The sequence below is a fragment of the Pyrgilauda ruficollis genome, unplaced genomic scaffold (assembly GCF_017590135.1).
Source record: "Pyrgilauda ruficollis isolate IOZ18807 unplaced genomic scaffold, ASM1759013v1 scaffold115, whole genome shotgun sequence".
Lineage (NCBI taxonomy): Eukaryota > Metazoa > Chordata > Aves > Passeriformes > Passeridae > Pyrgilauda > Pyrgilauda ruficollis.
In genome coordinates, this window is record NW_024509766.1 from 1592442 (window position 1) to 1613855 (window position 21414).

The following is a 21414-nucleotide window of genomic DNA, read 5'->3' on the forward strand; positions in this document are numbered from 1 at the left end:
CAGCAGAGTTTTTCACAGAATCACACAATCTCCTCCCTTCCTGGAAGGGAAGCCCAGGGACCATCAAAGCCCTGCACAGACACCCCAACAATCCCATCCTGTCCCTGAGAGCAGTGTCCAGATGCTCCTGGAGCTCTGATAGCCTCGGGGCTGGGACCATGTCCTGGGGAGCCTGGGCAGTGCCCAGCACTCTCTGGGGAAGAGCCTTTCCTGATACCCAGCATGAACCTCCCCTGACAGCTCCAGCTGTTCCCTGGGTCCTGCCCCTGCTCCCAGAGAGCAGAGGTTGATGCTGCTCCTCAGGGTGAAGCTGCAGACAGCTATGAGGGTGTTTTTTGGCGTTGATTCTTGGCACTGACAAGGGCCAAATGTTGAGGTGGCTCTAACCAACCTTTAATTACTGAGTAAATGACTGCTGGAAGTTTTGTCACACCCAGGAGTTGATAAAGAGCTGCAGAGCTGGCAGCCTGGCATGGAGCTCCTGTAGCACCTACCCAGGTTGCTGGGCGTGCTGGGACAGGAAACCCTGCAGATTTGGGTGATTTTTGCAGAGGAAGGGTTGAATCAGTTTGAAGCAGTTTAGTTTGGGATTTAGCCATGAGAAAGTCATGTAGTGCTGCCCAGCACTATCTGGAAACTGGGTTGTATGATAGTTTCACAACTGCTGCTGGATTAGTGCTGCTCTGTTAATTAGTACCTGCTGCACAGGTTTGACTTCTGTCTCAGGCCTGAGCATGGCAGTTCTGCTTTTGCTTTCACCCCACAAGAAGGTGCTGGCAGCCAAGTGAGTGTTCTGTGGTGAGCGAGGGAGGAGCAGAGAGCAGGGATGGAGGAAGGGTTTGGTTTCATCAGCAGCTTTGAGTATGGGGCCAGCTTTGTAGGTCCTGGTACCCCCAAACCTGTCCAGAAGAGCTGAGCTATGCCTTAAATGAGATGGAGCATCTGCTGTAGCCCCTAAACGTGCCCTGTGCTTTGTTTGCAGAAAGCTGTTCGTGGGTGGCCTGGACTGGAGCACGACACAAGGTGAGCAACGTGTGCTGCAGGCATTGGGCCATGGTGACAACCCAGCCAGGGGCTCTTAACAGGCATTGCTGTGGGGAGGAGTTTGGGCTGTGAGCCTCCTCCTCTGCTAATTAATAAAACTTCCTGTAGAGACAGCTCAGATATATGATTATATATATTTTTTTATGTTCATATTTTTAGATTTGTGTTGTTTGGTGCTGAAGTTTTTGTCAGCTCAACAGACAGCCCTTTTTATAATCACTTTCCTACTGTTTTCCATTTGTATGAGTGGAAATAAACTGCTGTCTGCCATTTGTTTACAGGAAGTAAGATGTGATCATTTTCAAAAGATGAGTTTGAAGCTGTGTTCCATGTTTGCTGATCTGTTGTCTCGTAATTGCAAACACAGTCTGGTGTTGTTAATATCTGGCTCTGTTTAATACTTGCTTTTTTTTCTTTGACAGAAACTCTTCGTAGCTACTTCTCCCAGTATGGAGAAGTTGTAGACTGTGTAATAATGAAAGACAAAACAACAAATCAATCTCGAGGATTTGGATTTGTCAAATTTAAAGATCCCAACTGTGTGGGAACAGTGCTGGCCAGCAGACCTCATACGTTAGATGGCCGAAATGTAAGTTGCTTTTTTGTTAATTTTTTTTTCCTGCACTAGATTCAAAGATTTGCTTTAAATTCTGGCTCCTTATTTGCAGAGTGTCAGAGTTAACCTGGTTGTTGGTTTAAATGATTTATTGTAAGGCAGCTCTTAACTCCATGGCTTGTGTTGTTTGAGCTCTGAGGAGCTGCATGTCAGCAGGGCTGGGTTCAGCTGCCACAAATGTTACATTTAGAGCAGAATTCTGCTGAGGTCTGACCAAACTGGAACTTCTTCCAGATTGATCCAAAGCCATGCACACCTCGGGGGATGCAGCCGGAGCGGACACGGCCGAAGGAAGGATGGGTAAGGAAAGATCCCTGTGTATCCTCTTGAATTCCTTTGGATTATATCCGTGTATAAAAGGCAGAAGTCTGTATGCAGAACTCGAGTGTAAATCTCATTTCTAAAAAGTGTCTTTAATTTGGATTTCCATGGGCAGGCTCTGTGCAGAGCACTGTCAGTTTGGGTGTGGTGTTTCCTAAGCTCTTAGTGATGCTTTTAGTGGAGTTCTTCAGATTTGAGAGCAGTGTCTGGAAAGGCACTGGCAGGGCTGATGCTGTTCCAGCCCACTCCACACCCTGCAGCTTCACCAGATTTCTGTTTAGAATGAGTCAGTGGCCTCAGAACACAGGCCCAGGATTTCTGGTCCTCTGAAGAACAGGGGACACTGAACCTCTGAGCTCAGAACGTGCTTCCCTTTCATGCCTGGGAGACTTCAAGGCTGGAGCTCTCCCCTGAGCCTGCCAGAGCCCATTGTTCATGGTTCAGTATAAAATGATAGAAGCAGCCACCCTTATTGTTCTTCTGACTGAATTTTCTCCTCCTTGATTTAGCAGAAAGGATCCAGGAGCGATAACAATAAATCCAATAAAATTTTTGTTGGTGGGATTCCTCATAACTGTGGCGAGACAGAGCTCAGGGAATACTTCAAGAAGTTCGGAGTGGTGAGTCCTGGGGGGGAAGGTGCCTCCCATCCCTGCTGCCTCCTCTCACATTTCCTCAAGCTGTCAGATTTGGGGGTAATTTGGACAAATTGCTGGAGGGGCACCTGAAGCATTTTGTGAGAAACTGTAGTGAGCATTCATCATCTGGAAATGTCCCCAGGCAGAACCTGCTGCTCATGTGGAATTTACTTTGCTGCTTCTGTCTCCTCATGTTTAAGTCTACCTGATGCATTATTTTGTCCTTTCTTCCAAAAACTCCTGAGGTGCCTTAAGAATGATACTTTTTATTATTATTATTATTATTTCCACCCCCACCCCCCTTTCTCCTGATGACTTTCAGCTGGGCAATTAAAAATGTCTGCTGATTGTTTTTTGGGAACAGTGAGTCTCTCAATGGGCTGGATTTTAAGATCCTGGTCTTTGACTGTGTGTACAGATAGGTTAAATTTGGGTCTCCTGCCATTGTTCGGGGAGCAGTAGCTGCTTTCAAACCATCTGGAATCTCAGTTCTGATGTCCCTAGAACCTCCATTCTGAGACAAACTGCTCCTCATGCACCTTCTTTAATTCAGTTTGTAACCTTGGACTGAAATGACTGTATCTTCTCTAATTTTTTTAAATTTAGTTTTTATTTAGTTTTAATTCCCATTTATCCCAGCTCTCACTGCCCTCAAGGAAGTGAGAGCATATGATAAACTACTGAATTAAATAATTCAGCTGTGAATAAGTTTGAGGAAGTTAAAGATTGTGTAAGTTAAATTCAGGACTGTAAGTTAAAAATGAACCTGATTGCGTTTAGTGTAGTTTTTTATACTTTTCTCAATAACCTTTTTCTGGCATTTCTTAGTAGCTGCAAAGGATTTATTGAGAAACGAATTCTTAAGTTTATCAAGTTAAATCAGCGTTTAAAATTCCATTAAGACAATTCATTTAAAAACACAAAAAGCAACAGCTAACAACTGTTTCTTTAGCTTGAAAGGCTTCAGTAGACTAATAATAAAAACAGGGAGCACGTTCCACAGCTGTGGGATGTAGTTTCTAAAGGCTCTTCCTCACAGACTTGGCTTTCCAGCTGTGCCCTGGATGCTGGGGAGATACAGGGTATGTCCTGCAGGTGTAGAAGGCAACAGCCACAACTGTAAGTGCCCTTAAAAGTAAGTAGTAGCACTTTACTCATAGTATAGAAATCAGAAAATCTTCCTGGAGTTGTAAGGAGTCCCTTTGGAGCAGTGGAGTCTCACAAATGTTTTGTGGCCATCAGAGTGAAGAGCCCAAGGCAGGCACTGATTTTCAGCCCTGGTAATTGCTGGGTCATTAAGGCCAGGGTGAAGAGGACCCAAATGGACCAGGGGAGGGACAAATCTGGCACTGATTGTCCCATGGCATAATCCCCATGTGGATCCCCCAGCCCAGCTGGGAGCATCCAGCAGGATGTGCTCAAGTGAGTGCAAGAACTCAAACCCAAATGTTTTCTAGCTGTAAGTAAAGATAAATTTGTGTCAGACTTTAAACTCATTTTTACTCACGAGTAAAAGTATCCTAAGATTGTCTTCAGGATGCAATTTTACAAAATCACACCCATTTTGTGACCACTTCCCTGCATCTAAGAGATTTCAGTTCCCTTCAGCTGTTTTAATGTTGACATAAACATTACACCTCAGGTTTTGTTTAAATTGTAGCTCACTGTGGTGCTCATTCTGAGAAGAATAATCCTGAAGCCTTTGAACAGCTTGCAATTTCAATTTTTTCTTTTTTAGGTTAAAATCACACTGATACTGCTCATCCAGAGCTTAGAGAGGTTTTGTAAAGCTGTTTAAAGCATTGGTTTAACTGGTGCTCTGGGCTTCTCTGGTGCTCCAGTAATTCAATCAGAGGAGCCCTGCATGTTCCTGGAGGTGCCTGCAGCTCAAGCTGCTTTTTGTGGTGAAAATGAAAATGGTTAAAAATGGGGAAAATCATGCTTTAAAAAGCTACACTGATGAGTTGTTGGAAAACAAACCTTTGGGGTGTGTAATAGGCTGTAGAGTGGGTACAAATAGTACAAAACCTCAGTGTTAGATTAAAATGTCAAGTGTGATGAGACAATAGAGATGAGCTCAGGCATTCTGAACTCCCAGCAAGAGCAATATTCCCTGTTTTTTTGCTGTTGCTGGGATGATGGCTGCACTTGGCTTGTGCTTTGTGGGTAGAGAGCAGGAACCAGCTGGTGGTGACTGTTCCAGCCCTCCCCTGGTAGCACAGGGAGTAGAATTTCTCTTCTCTCTTCCAGGTCACTGAAGTTGTAATGATCTATGACGCAGAGAAACAGAGGCCCCGAGGTAAAGGCTGATCTAGTTTGTCCTTGAAATTTCTTCATACTCTCCTATAGTCAGATGGCAAACTATTTCACACCATCAGAAAAGGTAGATTTTTTTTTTTTTTCCCTATGTTGCCTCAGGAAAAAGAATAATTCACTGGGCAAACATCACTTCAAGTCTAGACTCTTCATCTCCAGCTTCACTTGGGTCTGTGCATTTCAACTCAGATGTTTCATGCTCATTGATGGGTTGGGGTTTTTTTTTATAGTTGAATGAAATTTGATTCTCGAGCCACTCCTGTGGCTTAAGGTACTTTCGAGGGGGGGAAAAATAAGCAGATTTTCCTCCTGTTCCACATGAAAGGTATGTTGGGTCTGTAAGTGCATGTGAGGTGCTCCAGCCAGAGCACGAGACAGGACAGAATCCATCCATCACCTGCTTTTTGTTTTGGTTAAATGGCTTCACCTCAAATTAAAGAAAAACTCTTCTTAAACAGCGCAAAATAATTCTAAAATATATATATGTATATTTTTAATTGGGATATATAATCCCTGTGTACCATATTGCTTTTTTAAGAGGGGAGGGAAAAAAAAACCCAAAAACCTGAAAGATTCACTAGATATTGAATCAAGCTGGGAACCTTTGGTCAAAATATGAAGCAATTCCATGTCACTCACGTCCCTTTGCATCCACCATTTGTTTGCCAAGGAAGAGGCAATATTTTGGCACATGAAGCTTAGCTGTGCTCCCACCCTGTAGCATGTTGGACATGCTAGAGAATAGTTTGCCATCTGAACTTTTCATTTCTCTTCTGCCTCATTATTAAGAAATATATCCTTCACTTCATATTTATTAAGCTGTTAAGTCTTAGTTTTATTTTTAATTTAGACATACATCCTTAGTGACATATTTAAGTGTTTCATAGTAAAGTATGGTAATGTTAAGTAAGTTCTTTTTTTTGTTTCTTTTCTCTCTGTGAATTGTTTGACTGTGATTAACGATATCTCTTTAGATTTCTTCTCTCTAGGTGATAATTTATCACAGAGGTACAGGCCAGTTCCGCAGTCAGAGGAGGGACGGGCTTTGTCTTTTATTGGAGTGTAAACGAAGTTTCAATATATTTGTTTTTTTGTTTTCTTGCTTTAGCTATCCTAATCTTCTTCCAGCAGATACCTTTGATTTAAGCAGCACATAAATTCATCTGTTTCAATGCTTTAGAGCAGCTGGTTTTGGATAGAGGAGACAAAGGCACTGACATTCAAATGTAATTTGGGGCTGAAGTTCTGAAATATTTCAGTAATTATTGTATCATCTCCATCTTTGCAATATTTAATCCCAGCCTTGCAGCCTCTGTGCAAAAGGTACTTAAACATCATGCCTGGTCTGGATTAATCCTGTCTCAATTAATGGCTTCTCTGCTTCAAGCTCTACTAAAAGCAAAACAGCAAAGGAGGGCTTGGGGTGCAAAGCACAAGTGCCAGGTGGGGGAAAGGTCTTGTCTCCACCCACAGAAAACTTCCTCCCCTAATTTATCAGACTTCTTAAGCACTTCTTGAATCCTCTCTCTCTGCCTTTTGTTTCTGTGCTGTTCCAGGCTTTTTTTAGTGTGCTGACTAACACATCTCCCAAAAAGGCCCTGGCAGTCCCTGGGGGGTGCTAGGAAAAATTCCTCGAGTTTATGTTGGGTACTCCTGGTTGTGCATCCCAGAACACATTTTCTCTTGCCTTCTTCTCTCTGTGTTCTCTTGCTGCTCTGTCCCTTTATCCTTTTAATAATTGTAGATAAAATTCCAGAGGCCAATTCAATGCCATCTCTCCTCAGACCCTTCTGAATTTTGCCTTTTCTCATTCACTTTACCACCCTTCCTCTGGGAGTGCACATCGCTTTACTGGTAGGAGGAGGGAAAATGATCCTTGTTCCTAATCCCTGTAGCATCCATTTACCTCCAGCTCCTCAGGAGGCACCAAATTCTCAGGTGATGTCCTTGAGGAGCTGACTGGGGTCAGGTATCCACATGATCTTTGCTTCCTCCCAGTCCTGCCTGCTCCTGCCAGCTCTGCCTCATCCAGACTCTTCCCACAGCCCCAAGCACAGCAGCCATGTCACATCTCTGAAGGACTTTGGCTTTGGTGCAGTCTCAGCTTCTCCTGGTTCCTGTTCTTGGCCAAGCCAACAGCTGGGAAGGGGTTTCCAGGCTCTTGCTCTGTCTGTTCTCCTCCTCCCTTGGCTGCAGACCAGCTCTGTCACTCTGGTCTGGTCCTCTTGGATTCCTGCTGGATGCATTTCATTTCTCCAGCCTTTAACAGAGTCCTGTCCTTCAAAAACTAAAGCTGCAGGTGGTGGGTTTCGTCACTTCTGCTTAAAACTTCACCTTCGGGTTTTGCTGTTACTCTGATTTCTGTACTCTTCTTTATCTTGTGCTGTCTGACCCTTTTAAATCCCCTTTTTAAAAATTATTTATTGCTTTTCTCAATGACCTCTTGCTCTCCCTGTTCTACCCTTCCAACCCCATCCCACAATCCGTTCCCCTCCTTTAGCTTTGGAATCAAATTTAACAACAACCTTCACATCCAGATGGAATCCATTGTTTTTCTTCCCCATCTCTTTTTAGACAAAGGCTGGAATACTAAACGTGATTTAAATACAAACACTTTTCCTTTGGCTCCAACACTCAGATTTCTGGTTAACTCAGACAAATATATTGTGATGAAATGCTGCTCTCAGCTTCGAGGCTGCTTTCATCACAGCTCCACAAAACTTCGTTTATACTGCCAGTCTCTTGTGTGTGGGAAATGCCAAGTTTTTTCCTTTTTATTTTCAGTTTATTTTAGTGATGTCTTTTGCTCTTGTTGCTGACAGCAGAATTTGACCTGCTGGAATCTATTTTGGCCTGTATCTTTGTGTATTTTTATATATATATATATATATAAACTTTCTCTACACTAGGCCTCTTTGGGCTTACCCAACGCAGTTGGATAAGCGTGGAGAGACATTCCTGTGCTAGATCTGTATTCTGTAACGCTTTAGAGCAAGATTTGGCTGCTGTCAGCACTAGCTGCAAAGCAAAACGCAAACCAAGGGGGAAATCTTGGGTTTCAGAAAAGCAGAACCGCATCCATGTTCCATAAACGCTTCCCACGCCGCACCTCGGGTTTCTTTTCTAATTTTTATTGCTCTTCCCCGTTTCCCCCCCTCCGTAGCTAATCCAAAGAATGGCACAATTCCTGTACTGCATGTGTCCCTCCCTGCCCTGGGTTGTCCCCACCAGCAGCCAGTGGGTGATGGCATGAAGCAGCCGCCTTGTCCTGGGGGATTAACCACTATTTTGCCACTCTCTCGGCTGTGTCAGCAGCTACAACCTACTTCAGTGGTTCTCAGAGTGACCTCCAAAAGGGGAGCTTTGCCTCCTTTCTCAGAGTTTTCTCCAAGCATCAAAAGCTGCTGGATCCAGCTGAGCTGCCAGCAGCCAGGGCTGTGGTCAGGTGGAAGGGAACGAACCACCCATTGGGGGCAGAAAGGATGGGGAAGTTGTGTGGATTTTCAAAAGGAAACCCACCAGGAAATTCAAGAAATGAAACAGATTCAGGACGTGGCAGCAACACCATGTTCTGTGTGAGCAACACCTCACAGGGGGCTGCCTTGTTGGGAAGGAGTGACGCCTGTTCCATGATTTTCTCCAAGGTGTGGAAAACTTGAGAACCTCTGATGTAGGTTGTTAGTTTCTGAAGCTTCTCATTCATCCATGGAGTGGTAAAATTTCTCATGCTTTAACAGCTACATTTCGAAACTAACTTTCTTTTCTGTGGAAAATATTCCCTAACTGGAAGCTGGGCTAAGGGATTGGGAGGAAGTTGCTTTGCAGCTTTGGGGAACAGGGATATATGATAGGTTTTCCTTGGGAATCTAAGCTAAATCAAAGGGAGGAGCAGCAAAGTTGCTTGACTTCAATCTGCTGTCCCACAAGTATTTTGATTTTAGCAGTTTTTTTCCATTTCCTGGTAGGTGGATGAGGAATAAAATCAAATTAAAAGGCGGTTAACGAGCTCAGTTCGAAGCTGCATGCGCGCAATCGAGACGAGGCACTAAAGCCTCTTCACAGGAAGTATCCATTGCAATTTCCTCAGAGTTTTTGCCAATTGAACACAAGTGTCGTTATCTGAAACCCCTGCTTGAACCCTTGGTCTGCCCCTAATACTGTTCATCATCCTGTTTTGTGTCACAACACCCTGCTACCTTGATTCACTCTTCGTCGTTGGCTAGGTTTTGGATTTATTACTTTCGAGGACGAACAATCAGTGGACCAGGCTGTCAACATGCATTTTCACGACATCATGGGCAAAAAAGTGTGTAGTTGTAGTTTTATTTTACCTTAAGAAAGAACCAAGTCTTGGACAACGAGAGATTTCACTGGGGAATCCAACTTAATTGTTGATGGGAGAGCACAGCAGTCCAAATTCAAGGCTTTATCCATGGAGGTGGGGAAAGTCTGAGTTTGCTGGAGAAGGGCAGTTAGGATGGGGGCAGCCTGGGGAAGGGAGGGCTTGGAAGCCTGAGGATTCAGGCTGTGGGCTCTGCTTGGGGTGAGGCCTTGTGTGTACAGACCTGGGGGCTGCTCTGGCTGAGCAGATGAACTGGGATCATCATCACTGGGGTGAACTGGTGCTCACTGCCTCTGCTTTGAGCTCTGCTGTGGGGCAAGGAGAGAAATCAGTGATTTCCAGCTGTTGGAAAAGCAGAATCCCAGTGAAATCCGAGTTCTTCAAGGCTTGGTTTAAGATACCACTCCTTCAGATGTGTACTCGATACTCAAATCTTGAGGTGGTGTCAGACAATCTGCTTTGTATAATCTTAAACTTTAAAAGAAAAAGGGAGAAAAAAAAACATCCTGAAGGATTGGTTTTTTAAAAAATTGGGTCACTTACTGTGAAACTTTGATACCAATCCACGTACTCTATATAGTATTTAACCACAATGCAGTTAAGTGACCTCTGGTTGTTTCATCTTCATACTGTGTTGTCAGCAAACGGGGCTTGGATAGGCAGGAATTTTTTAGGCTCCTTTGATGTTACTCAGCAAGGAACATGCTTCTACCTGTGGGGAAAAAAAAACCAAAACAAAACAAAAAACCCAAACCTAAAAGCAAAATAAATTGTTGCAGGACACCCAAGTTTTAAATATAGGGGAAAGAGTGATTTAAAGAAAAATGAACCACAGGAAATTCTGGTAAATTTAAGTCCTTGCACAGCTTTAAGGTATATTCAGATTTTAAACTGATGTTAAAACTGCTAAACTTGAAGTGAGGGCACTCAGAGAGACATAGAAGATTCTCACATTCATTAAATTATTGCATTATGTGAGTTTTTAATTGTCTTTAAAGTCTTATGTGCTGATATTTCATAAGCCTTTCCTTAGCTAGCAAGGGACACACTCTGCATATCAGTGGAGTTCTGGTTCATTTTGCAGTGCAGTTATGCCTTTAATTCCTGTGAACTTGTTTTGGGGTGGAAGGCTGGGTGGTTTCCTGATAATGGGAACAAAGGAATGTACTTGTGGGATCCAGAACATCAGTTCTTGGTTCCTGGTGTGACGCTCCCAGGTGTGAGCAGGTGCAGTAAATCACACAGGGGTGTGTAGGGATCACCTGTATCCCCCCAGTATTCCCTGATCTGCCCTTGGAATTGCCTTCAGCAGAACCCTAAAGTGGGAACTGATCCCATGAAGCAGCAGATCCAAATGGGAACAAAGGAGAAACATCCACAAGGTGCTGGGAGAGGATGGAGAGCCCAGTGTGAGCCTCCTCATTGCTTTGCTGCTGACACAGCACTGGGGCTTGCTCTGTGTTCCCCAAACAAACCCAATTCCAAACTGAAATAATTGATTTTTGCCCTTTCCCCCTCCCTTTCAGTAACCCCAAAAAAAAAAATCAGGATTCAGGGATTTTTAGCTCAGATTAATAGAGTTGCCTCAGTTCTTGGGGTAGCTGGGCTCTAGGCAGGTGTGGAATTTGAACCTCCCTATTGCACAGGGAATTTTCAGTCCTCACTTTGGCAGTTCCCTGCTTCCAAGTGTGCACTGAAAAATTAATGGGATTCTTCCACAAGGATTAATGAGCTCCAGATCCCCTGCTCTCTCCTTCACTGCCTAATCATGCCTGCTTTTAAAAATGGTATCTCTGTCTTTTTGGTAATTAAAAAGGTATTGCTGAAATGAATCCATATGTTGTTGAAAGGAGGGGGAAAAAATTAAAATTGCAAGAAGGCCTCTGCTTTTGTAAGCAATAACTGAATTCCCTCAAGGCAAATGTGTTAAGACTCATTAATTTGAGTCCTTTGAAAAATTCCCTTGGTTCCTCTCTGGAAGGGCCTTGAGCTGACAGAGATTTGGTTACTGTCATGTCTCATGTCCTTGGGGCATTGGCAGGGGGGGTGTGGGGGGCTTTGTCCTTGCCTTGTGCCTGTTTCCTGTTTGTTCTCCGACATGAATGGCTTTTAAGACATGGCAGGAAGAATTCTGAATACTTTATTTTCCATACTACTCAGGCCCATTGATGATTGAGATTTATTTTCTTTGTACTCTGGCACCCATTAAAATTAATCATGAAATGAAAAAAAAAAAATTCAGTGAGTGCTGAGAGGGTTTCATTAAATCAGAACTGGATTTTTTTTTTTTTTTTGAGAGGTTTATGTTGAATGTGCAGCTTATTTTAAGTAGGTCAAACGCACTTATTCCATGGCTGGGAACACTAGGACATTTTATCTTGGAATGAAATAAGTTAAGCACTGTGGTTACTGATTTTTAAAACAGGAGGGGTTTTGTCACTGACTTAACACAGTATGAAGATTGCTTCTTATTGACTCAACTGTCCATTTTTATTACTTGCATGTTTGTTTACTTTTTTGTTAGATGTAATGTAAGATTCTCTTATCACATCCATTCCCTCTGACATTGTTTGAGTTAACTGAGATTCTTTAAGCGTTAGCCTGGGGAAGGTAAGTCTTTATCTTCCATTAGACATTTAAATAAAATCTTAAGTTTAAAAAAAAAAAATACAACAATACAAAAAAAAATCTCAAAAAATGTGTGTTTCTCAGGTATGAGCAGAGCTGAAATTGCAGTTAGTTGGGGTGGGTTAAACTGTCACTTCCAAATGGACCCCAAACATGTTTGGTTAAAGCATTAGTACCCTTTTTCAGAGCAGCCTCTTCACTCAAAATTCTGGTTTTTTTAAATGAAAACATCATCTTTGTATCTCCTGCCTTGAACATGAAATCAGTCTGTCATGAATGTCCAAGATTCTGCTGTTTTAAGTGCAGAGCTGCTGTAAGAGGGTACTGCTGTTTTAAGATTAAAGCCAACGAGACTGAAGTGATTTGTAGGATGCTTTTCTCGGAATCCCTCAACAGTAGGACTCGTAATGCCTTACCATCACCTACACTGTACCTGAGAAACATTGTAAATTACTGGCCTTAAGTTTTAATAATTAAGTACTTAGACATAAGTCATAAGATGCTAAGTGTAGTCTTAAGTGTACCTGCGGGTGTGTGTGAGGGGCCGGGGGGCGCGGGGCCCCCCCAGCCCTGCTGAGCGCTGCCTCTGTTTGTTTAGGTGGAGGTGAAACGCGCCGAGCCTCGGGATAGCAAGAGCCAAACTCCTGGGCCGCCGGGGGCCAGCCAGTGGGGAAGCAGGATCATGCCAAGTGCTGCCAACGGCTGGGCAGGGCAGCCCCCTCCGACCTGGCAGCAGGGGTACGGCCCCCAAGGTACTGCCCACCGTGCCACCCTCTCCCTGTCCGGCCTTTCCAGCTCGCTGCGCTCCGCTTTTCTCAACTAGGTGTTATTCCCAGTTTTATCTCCCTGATAGCAGGACTGAAGTTCCACTCCCAAGTCCTTTGTGAGGTTTTTTCCCTGCTTTTCCCAAAAATCCGTTCCCTTGGCAGAAGGCGGTGCCAGGCCTGGCACGTGTCCCTGGTGTGTTCCACCTGTTCCCTTTGGAGCTGCCTGTCCCCACGTGGAATCCCCGTGGGTTGGGGGAGCTCAGAGAAAGGTGTTGGGAAGGCTCCAGGTGTGACTCCAGCTGTGGAGTGAGTTCTGTACAACACCCCAATGATAAATTGGGCTGAAATATGGCTTTTCAAGGATGAGGCAGTTTCAAAGGAAGTTATCAGGGAAATCTGAAAGGGATGAGAGGGAAATGGATGGCCTTGCCTTTGAATTTTATTGCTTGATGTAGCTTGGGAAAGCACCAGGCAGCTCTGGTGCAGGGAGCACTCAGTGCACACCGGGAGCCCTGCGGGGCTCGGGAGCAGCCTGGGTTTGATGGCTGCAATCCCCCCGAGATTCCAGAGGCAGGATAAACACTCAGTTCATCCAAAGACAATTTTGATAATTTCTGGAGAAATGCAGAGGGATAATTGAGTTGCTGTGACTTGCTTGCTCTGAGAGATGAGAAATGTTCACCTGGGGGGCTGCAGGGAGCGAGGCTGCTCCGTCCCTGCTCCGATGGATGGAAGTGCAGCACAGGGATTGCTCATTTCCCCACGGTGCTGATTAACTTGAAAGCTGCAGCTGAGGGTTGACATTGTGCACAGATGTGCTAATCTGCAAACTGAGAAACTCCCATTATTTTCCATGCAGTGATTAGTAGGGAAAATGATATCTGATCTCCTGGAAAGATTAATGTCAGACACGAGCGCATTTATCCTTCAATCTCAGCACTGCACAAGGGATGGGAAAGGCTTTTTTTATGTTTCAAAAACTGCAAAAATAACTTGAATAAACCTGGTAGTAAATTAAGATTGAGTTAACTGAGATTCTTTAAGCGTTAGCCTGGGGAAGGTAAGTCTTTATCTTCCATTAGACATTTAAATAAAATCTTAAGTTTAAAAAAAAAAATACAACAATACAAAAAAAAATCTCAAAAAATGTGTGTTTCTCAGGTATGAGCAGAGCTGAAATTGCAGTTAGTTGGGGTGGGTTAAACTGTCACTTCCAAATGGACCCCAAACATGTTTGGTTAAAGCATTAGTACCCTTTTTCAGAGCAGCCTCTTCACTCAAAATTCTGGTTTTTTTAAATGAAAACATCATCTTTGTATCTCCTGCCTTGAACATGAAATCAGTCTGTCATGAATGTCCAAGATTCTGCTGTTTTAAGTGCAGAGCTGCTGTAAGAGGGTACTGCTGTTTTAAGATTAAAGCCAACGAGACTGAAGTGATTTGTAGGATGCTTTTCTCGGAATCCCTCAACAGTAGGACTCGTAATGCCTTACCATCACCTACACTGTACCTGAGAAACATTGTAAATTACTGGCCTTAAGTTTTAATAATTAAGTACTTAGACATAAGTCATAAGATGCTAAGTGTAGTCTTAAGTGTACCTGCGGGTGTGTGTGAGGGGCCGGGGGGCGCGGGGCCCCCCCAGCCCTGCTGAGCGCTGCCTCTGTTTGTTTAGGTGGAGGTGAAACGCGCCGAGCCTCGGGATAGCAAGAGCCAAACTCCTGGGCCGCCGGGGGCCAGCCAGTGGGGAAGCAGGATCATGCCAAGTGCTGCCAACGGCTGGGCAGGGCAGCCCCCTCCGACCTGGCAGCAGGGGTACGGCCCCCAAGGTACTGCCCACCGTGCCACCCTCTCCCTGTCCGGCCTTTCCAGCTCGCTGCGCTCCGCTTTTCTCAACTAGGTGTTATTCCCAGTTTTATCTCCCTGATAGCAGGACTGAAGTTCCACTCCCAAGTCCTTTGTGAGGTTTTTTCCCTGCTTTTCCCAAAAATCCGTTCCCTTGGCAGAAGGCGGTGCCAGGCCTGGCACGTGTCCCTGGTGTGTTCCACCTGTTCCCTTTGGAGCTGCCTGTCCCCACGTGGAATCCCCGTGGGTTGGGGGAGCTCAGAGAAAGGTGTTGGGAAGGCTCCAGGTGTGACTCCAGCTGTGGAGTGAGTTCTGTACAACACCCCAATGATAAATTGGGCTGAAATATGGCTTTTCAAGGATGAGGCAGTTTCAAAGGAAGTTATCAGGGAAATCTGAAAGGGATGAGAGGGAAATGGATGGCCTTGCCTTTGAATTTTATTGCTTGATGTAGCTTGGGAAAGCACCAGGCAGCTCTGGTGCAGGGAGCACTCAGTGCACACCGGGAGCCCTGCGGGGCTCGGGAGCAGCCTGGGTTTGATGGCTGCAATCCCCCCGAGATTCCAGAGGCAGGATAAACACTCAGTTCATCCAAAGACAATTTTGATAATTTCTGGAGAAATGCAGAGGGATAATTGAGTTGCTATGACTTGCTTGCTTGCTCTGAGAGATGAGAAATGTTCACCTGGGGGGCTGCAGGGAGCGAGGCTGCTCCGTCCCTGCTCCGATGGATGGAAGTGCAGCACAGGGATTGCTCCTTTCCCCACGGTGCTGATTAACTTGAAAGCTGCAGCTGAGGGTTGACATTGTGCACAGATGTGCTAATCTGCAAACTGAGAAACTCCCATTATTTTCCATGCAGTGATTAGTAGGGAAAATGATATCTGATCTCCTGGAAAGATTAATGTCAGACACGAGCGCATTTATCCTTCAATCTCAGCACTGCACAAGGGATGGGAAAGGCTTTTTTTATGTTTCAAAAACTGCAAAAATAACTTGAATAAACCTGGTAGTAAATTAAGAATCCCTTGGATGTGTAGTCTGCTGGGGTTCTCTGGGGTGTTGTTCTCTGTAGTACTGTAATTTCTTGCACTTGGTATGTGGCAGCTCCTGAATGCTCCATCTGATTTGGGTTTGGGAACTGCTGTCTTATTCTGAGTGTCATTTGCTGAATGATTCAGAGTCTTTCTAGAATTACACATTCAGAAATAGTCCCACAATGTTGCTTAGGCCATAAAAATAGCTCTGTAAGGGACACGGGGAGGATACCCAGTCTATCCCAGAGCCAAATCCTTCTTCTTGCATCATCCCTGCTCCGGAGTGCGCAGCTTCGCTGATGACTAAGAAAAAAGAGTCTAAGGCTCTTTTTTTGTTCTGTTGTAGGGATGTGGGTGCCAGCTGGACAGGCAATTGGTAAGTACATTATATGGGACCAATTCTGAAAGGAAAAAATCCTCCCAAGCATGGGTGCAGCTTCTTTGAGCATTCACAGTGATTTTTGGATTTCTGTAGGATTTAACCTACATTTGAAAGCTTGATTGAATTTGTCCTGGAAGAACAGAGGGGAAGACAGTGGCTTCTTAGCAGCTCAGTAATGGGAGCTGACACACATCCTGCTGTTCCAGCCACATTAATTTGTTACCAAGGGATTACATGCTAAACTGCAATTATTTACAGTGGGGATACTTGGAGGACAAATATTTCCCAAAGTGAGGATTCACAGAAGGCTGAACCTGCATTTGAAATCCACCCAACAGCCTTACCCCATCTAGAGGAAGCTGACTCCAGCAGCAGCTCCTTGGTATTCATCCACTTCAGTTTTTGGGTTTCTCTTCCTTTTCCAGGTGGATATGGACCCCCTCCTCCAGGCAGAGGAGCTCCTCCCCCACCACCACCATTTACCTCATACATAGTCTCCACACCTCCCGGGGGATTCCCGCCTCCACAAGGATTTCCACAGGGCTATGGCACCCCTCCACCATTTAGTAAGTGACCCCCAGGGGCTGGAGCACATCCAGCTCCAAATTCAGCTTTTCCTCATTGTTTGCTGGACTTGGATTTCTCCCTGTGTTTCACCTATCCTTAATTAATTTTCCCAGATTATATATTCAGAGCTATAATTAACTATAGCATTATTTTTTCTTTGTTTATTTTATTCTTGGATGCAGTAATCATTTCTGTTCTCTAGTTTAAATCTGTGTTGCTAAATAAATTTAGATACTTTGTGCATCTTTGTTAGGACATCTGAGAGAAAACTTAGAGCTCACTGCTGGTGACCTGGGCCAAACACAGGCAGGGTTTTTTGGAGGTGCTTAAGGAATTAAGGTCATAACTGGGACTGGAATACAAATAGGATTTTAGCACCTACCTCTCAGGCCACCATTTCAAAAATCTGTTGCTTACCTGGTTTAAAGAAGGTGGAAAATAATATCCAGTTACCTTGAGATACTTTTTCCTCCTGACATCTTGGATAATATGGCTTCCTCCTCACTGCTCATGTCTGTAAGTTGCCCAGTTCTGCCTTATCCCTTTCTCTGCTGCAGCCTCTGCCTTTGGGGGGGACATTCCTCCCACCTGTGCAAGGTGAGTTCTGAGATCTTTGGGCCATGGGGGTGACCAGCCTGTCAAGGTGAATCTCTGTGCAGCCACTGGTCACAAACACCTGGGCTTTAATAGCCTCAGAAATGTTGGTTTTAAATTGTATCATCTCTAAAGCCAAGCAGGATGTTGATGTTCACCTGTTCTGTCCTTCCAGGTTTTAGTTATGGTGCTCCACCTCCTCCACCTGACCAGTTTGCCCCCCCTGGAGTCCCCCCTCCACCTGCCACTCCAGGGGCAGCACCACTCGCTTTTCCTCCACCACCACCACCATCTCAGGCAACTCAGGACATGAGCAAACCCCCGACTGCTCAGCCAGAATTCCCTTACAGTCAGTTTGGTGAGTAACTGCTGCACTTTACCCCCTTTCCCTTTAGTCCTGCGTACAGAGTGTTGGACACAGTTTGCTGCAGGCATTTCTCTGGGATGGGAATTCTCCCACCAGCTCGAGCCATCCTTGAATCATGCAATGTTCTAGCCAGAGGGAATTTTCTTAGCTCTGAAGTGTTGTTTTTGTGCTGTAAAATAAGCTTCAGGGATTTGTGCACTGCCAGGATGAATTCCTGGTTTCCACTCTCCCCAAACCTATAGCTAAAACTTCCACTCCAAGAGCTTCACAGAGCTTGTAGTGAACTTTTTTTTTGTGTCCCAGACCTTGGAGAACAGACTTGAAGAGTAAAAGCATGGAGAGACAGGCAGTGCATGTGTAAGGATCCAAACCAGTGCCTTTTCCTCTTTTCTCATCCCTTCCCCATCTCTCTGGAGGTGCAGTTCTGTGCAAAGCTTTGTTGTGCTCTCTAGGTAACTTTGAGGTGGAAGGCACTGAGATAACAAGTTTTACAGCAGGCAGGCAGTGCTACAAAAAACAAATTCTTTTTAAAATTGCTAGAGAAGTGCCTGTGCTCCAGAGTAAAATTTCTGCTGCTGCTCCCCGAGGGAGCTCAGAGGGAATTCTCATTCTCATCTTGCTCCTCTCAGCCCTGTTTCTCAGCAGTGCTCTCCAAATATCTCTACAGACATCTCTCCAAAGAGCTCTGTACTAATGTTGTTTTTAAGGGATTGTAATTGGTCAGTTTTTACTTCTGAAGAGAATTTTGCATGCAGCAGCCTGTGGATTCAGGCTGTTCTCTGCTGGAACACGTTCTCCATGTGGTAGTGCTGCCTCAAGTTCCTGCAGAAACTGCTGTGAGGTGAAAACTTCACAACATTTATTCAAATAGATAATATTCAAAGTTCCTGCAATGTAAAGCAGCAGCCTCTGAAGGAAGATGAGCCTTTGAGATGTGTTTGTGATGCAGCATGTCCTCATGTTATGAGTTTGAAATGTTTTTTCATTTGTTTCTTACCCGGCTGATTTCATGGATAGTTTTGCCCTTGTGACTCAAAGTTTTTCTTGTTCTGCCAGAACTTGGCTCTTTGCAGATTCTTTTTGGAGTGGGTTGGACTCTTCTAAATAAAGCAGAAATCCCTGCACAGTCAGTTACATCAGTGAGGAGCCAGAGTTTGGGAGGTGTTGGAAGTTTAGGAAGGATCTGATGGAGAAGGACTCTTCATCTGGAGCTGTGGTCACAGGACAAGGGAAATGGCTTTAATGTGGAAAAGAATAGGTTTACAGTGGATATTAGGAAAAACTTCTTCACTGTGAGGCTGTTGAGACCCTGGCACAGGTTTTCCAGAGAATCTGTGGCTGCCCCATCCCTGGAAGTGTCCCTGATTTGCATATATTTACATAAATGTGTAAAGCTTGTGGGCTTTAAAGAGCCACAAATTTCCCTAATGAGCAGAAGGCACTGTAACTTTTATCCTGGGCAGTGTCCCAAATCCTTCAGTGTGTGCACCCAGGATGAGTGTCAGCACTAACACCCTGCAAAATCAAATTAATTACATTAATTTAAAATAATTAAAAATTCATTATCTCCATGCAGGGCACTCTTGAGGCTCATCCTTGCAGTCCCCTCAGTTGTGACTAGGATGGGTTTGTCTGCTCCAGACCCTTCAGGCCACACCCCAAAGCTTTGTCTGCACTCCCAAGGTCAGGCTGAGCAGGGAGGAGGAGCCTCAGGCAGGTCCTGGGAAAATTCCCTGGAGTTCCTTGCTGGGGCTGTGGGAAAGGGTGAGAGGCAGGGACAGGATTCAGATGTTGGGGTGAAACCCCACAGTGAGCTCTGCCTGCCAGGCCAGCCCTTATTTATCCTGGTGATCCATCCAGGCTCGGGTTTGGAGCCAGACACTCAAAGCACACAGCTGGCACAGCCCAGGGGGGAGCAGAGGGGCTGGAGCAGAGCCAGGCGTGGCACTCGGTGAGTCCTGAGTGCCTGTGCAGGTGTGTGCTGTGGGTTTCCTTCTTCATAAACAACCTGAGCCCTGTGCTGAGCTGTGGTTTGCACACCACCGTGCAGGGAGAGCAACTCCAGGGTTGTGTTTTTCCACTCCCAGCCTCACCCCTCGGCAGACAATCCCGTTGTAGGTTTGGGCTCCTGCTTATCTGTGTCTGAACAAATGCCAGGAGGAGCATTTGCAGCTCCCAGAGCCCCAGCTTGCTGTGTTTTAGTGCTCATTAGTGCCAGCAAGTCCTTGAGGGACTGGCAGAGCTTGAAATTGAACTGCTGAAGATGTGCTAAGAGACTTTGTTTGGGATTAAGAGAGTTAAACCTGCTGTAAGCCTGCAGAGAGAGAGGCAGCCCTGCACAAATGCTCTTGGTAATTAGGAGCCTTAATAGCGTCTTTCAGAGCAGGGGCTGGCACTGATGCCAGGATTAAGAGTCATATTTAATTATGAGAATTTGATTTAAATTTCTCAATTTCTCAGTCGTCTTAATTTACATCTAGTTGTAAATTTTTGTGTTGGTAGCAGGGATTCCAGCCAGTCCTTGGAAAGGAAACCCCTGTTTTTCTCCCTGTCCCTAAATTCTGCTCACTCCAGAGTGGCCTGTGGTGCAGGTCCCAACCCAAAATCAAACTGCTCCCACGCACCCCAAAGCTGTGAGCAGATGGTTGACCTGCCAGCCTGGCTGGGATTACCCCAAACACAGCTCCCCCTTCCTGCACACCTGTTCCCCTCTGCTTTTTGCCCGTTTCCTCTGTGAGGAGGGAAGATCCCTGCAGGACCCCAGAGCTGCTGCTCCTCCCGGGTGATGCTCTGGGGTGTGTTCCTGCCGGGGAACGCTGTCCGCTGTGGGACTCACACCCATGGCTGCACCTGGAAGCTCATCCTGTATCTTTCCCTTCTCCCCAGGGTATGGACAAGACTTGAGTGGGTTTGGACAAGGTTTCTCTGATCCCAGCCAGCAGCCCCCTCCCTACGGAGGCCCCTCGGTGCAGCCATCCAGCGGCCCCCCAGCCGGAGGCAGCGGCTTCGGCCGGGGACAGAACCACAACGTGCAAGGATTCCACCCCTACCGGCGCTAGCCTGGGCTGGCAATCAGGGAGTGCTGCCCACAGGGACCTCTGGGCACAGCTGAAGCCCGGGATCCCAGACTTCTGAACTTGTGACAATCACATTACTTGATGGAAGATAAACCTAACAACAGTTTTTTTCGGGGCGGGGAGGGGGGGGGGTTGGGGGCAGATGGCTTCTGAAGGCAGAGCTGTGGGTGTTTGGACTGCAGTTTTTAAAGATTTTACTTTCTCTAACCCATCAGCACAAATAAAGAAAATGTCACTGGTTCAAATTACAGGGTTTTAAAAATGTCTTCAGCTTTAATTCAAAACTTCAGGTTTCTTTTTTTTGAAATTATTTTTCCTGAGCCTTTGTTTTACCGTATATTGTAAACTTTTATGTTTAAAAGAAAAAAAAATATATACATTTACAGATTGTGAAATTTTTAAGAGAAATTTTCTACTATGTATGCTGGCTTATTTTTTAATTTAAAACAGGGTTTCCTTGAGCGCTGTCGGAGGCGGGGGAAGAGCTGCAGCCCCTCCCTCCCTCCCTCCCCACGGCAGTGCTGGGGCGGAGGGTTCCGAAACTCTGGGAGTTGACAGAAACCTGCTGAGTGTATTTTGCTGTTTGTTCTGGGGGCAGAGCTGGGCCAGGCCGGGCGCAGGAGCTGCTCAGAGGCACGTGGGGAGCGCTGGCTCCGGCTCCACCTGCCTCCCCTCCCGAGGCCTCGGCCACGTGTGGATTTCCCTCAGGCAAAAAGGTTTTGGTGCGTTTGGCACTGAGCAGTGCCAAGCCCTGGTTTGAATAAAGACAAGAACCTTTGGATTAGAAACACCAGCCTGTCTCCATTTTTCTGGTTTTTTTTGCTTTTGTGAGTGTGGGTTTTCTGGAGAAGTCCCTTGGCAGCCCTGGGAGTC

The 21414-nt window shown here is 45.4% G+C and overlaps 1 protein-coding gene across 3 annotated transcripts; it reads left to right on the plus strand.

Annotated features, from left to right (window-relative positions):
* The first annotated feature begins 1938 nt into the window (after positions 1–1938).
* Positions 1939–21334, plus strand: DAZAP1 (DAZ associated protein 1). 3 transcript variants are annotated; one of them, XM_041482253.1, is made up of 8 exons: positions 1939–1960; positions 2494–2601; positions 4870–4918; positions 12504–12657; positions 15901–15930; positions 16362–16502; positions 17273–17455; positions 20351–21334. In XM_041482253.1, the coding sequence occupies exons 3-8, from the start codon at positions 4892–4894 to the stop codon at positions 20521–20523; spliced, it is 708 nt and encodes a 235-aa protein (XP_041338187.1). In that variant the 5' UTR covers positions 1939–1960; positions 2494–2601; positions 4870–4891; the 3' UTR covers positions 20524–21334. The 3 variants fall into 3 exon arrangements, with proteins under 3 accessions (XP_041338187.1, XP_041338207.1, XP_041338198.1); XM_041482273.1 differs by lacking the exons at positions 1939–1960; positions 2494–2601; positions 4870–4918 and adding an exon at positions 9273–11887; XM_041482264.1 differs by lacking the exons at positions 1939–1960; positions 2494–2601; positions 4870–4918; positions 12504–12657 and adding an exon at positions 13733–14501.
* Positions 21335–21414: the final 80 nt, after the last annotated feature.

Coding starts and splice junctions, on each gene's coding strand:
- DAZAP1 (XM_041482253.1), top strand. CDS start 4,892: ATGACGCAGAGAAACAGAGGCCCCGAG. Junction 15,931..16,361: donor GCCAGCTGGACAGGCAATTG/GTAAGTACATTA, acceptor TTCCTTTTCCAG/GTGGATATGGACCCCCTCCT. Junction 16,503..17,272: donor TGGCACCCCTCCACCATTTA/GTAAGTGACCCC, acceptor CTGTCCTTCCAG/GTTTTAGTTATGGTGCTCCA.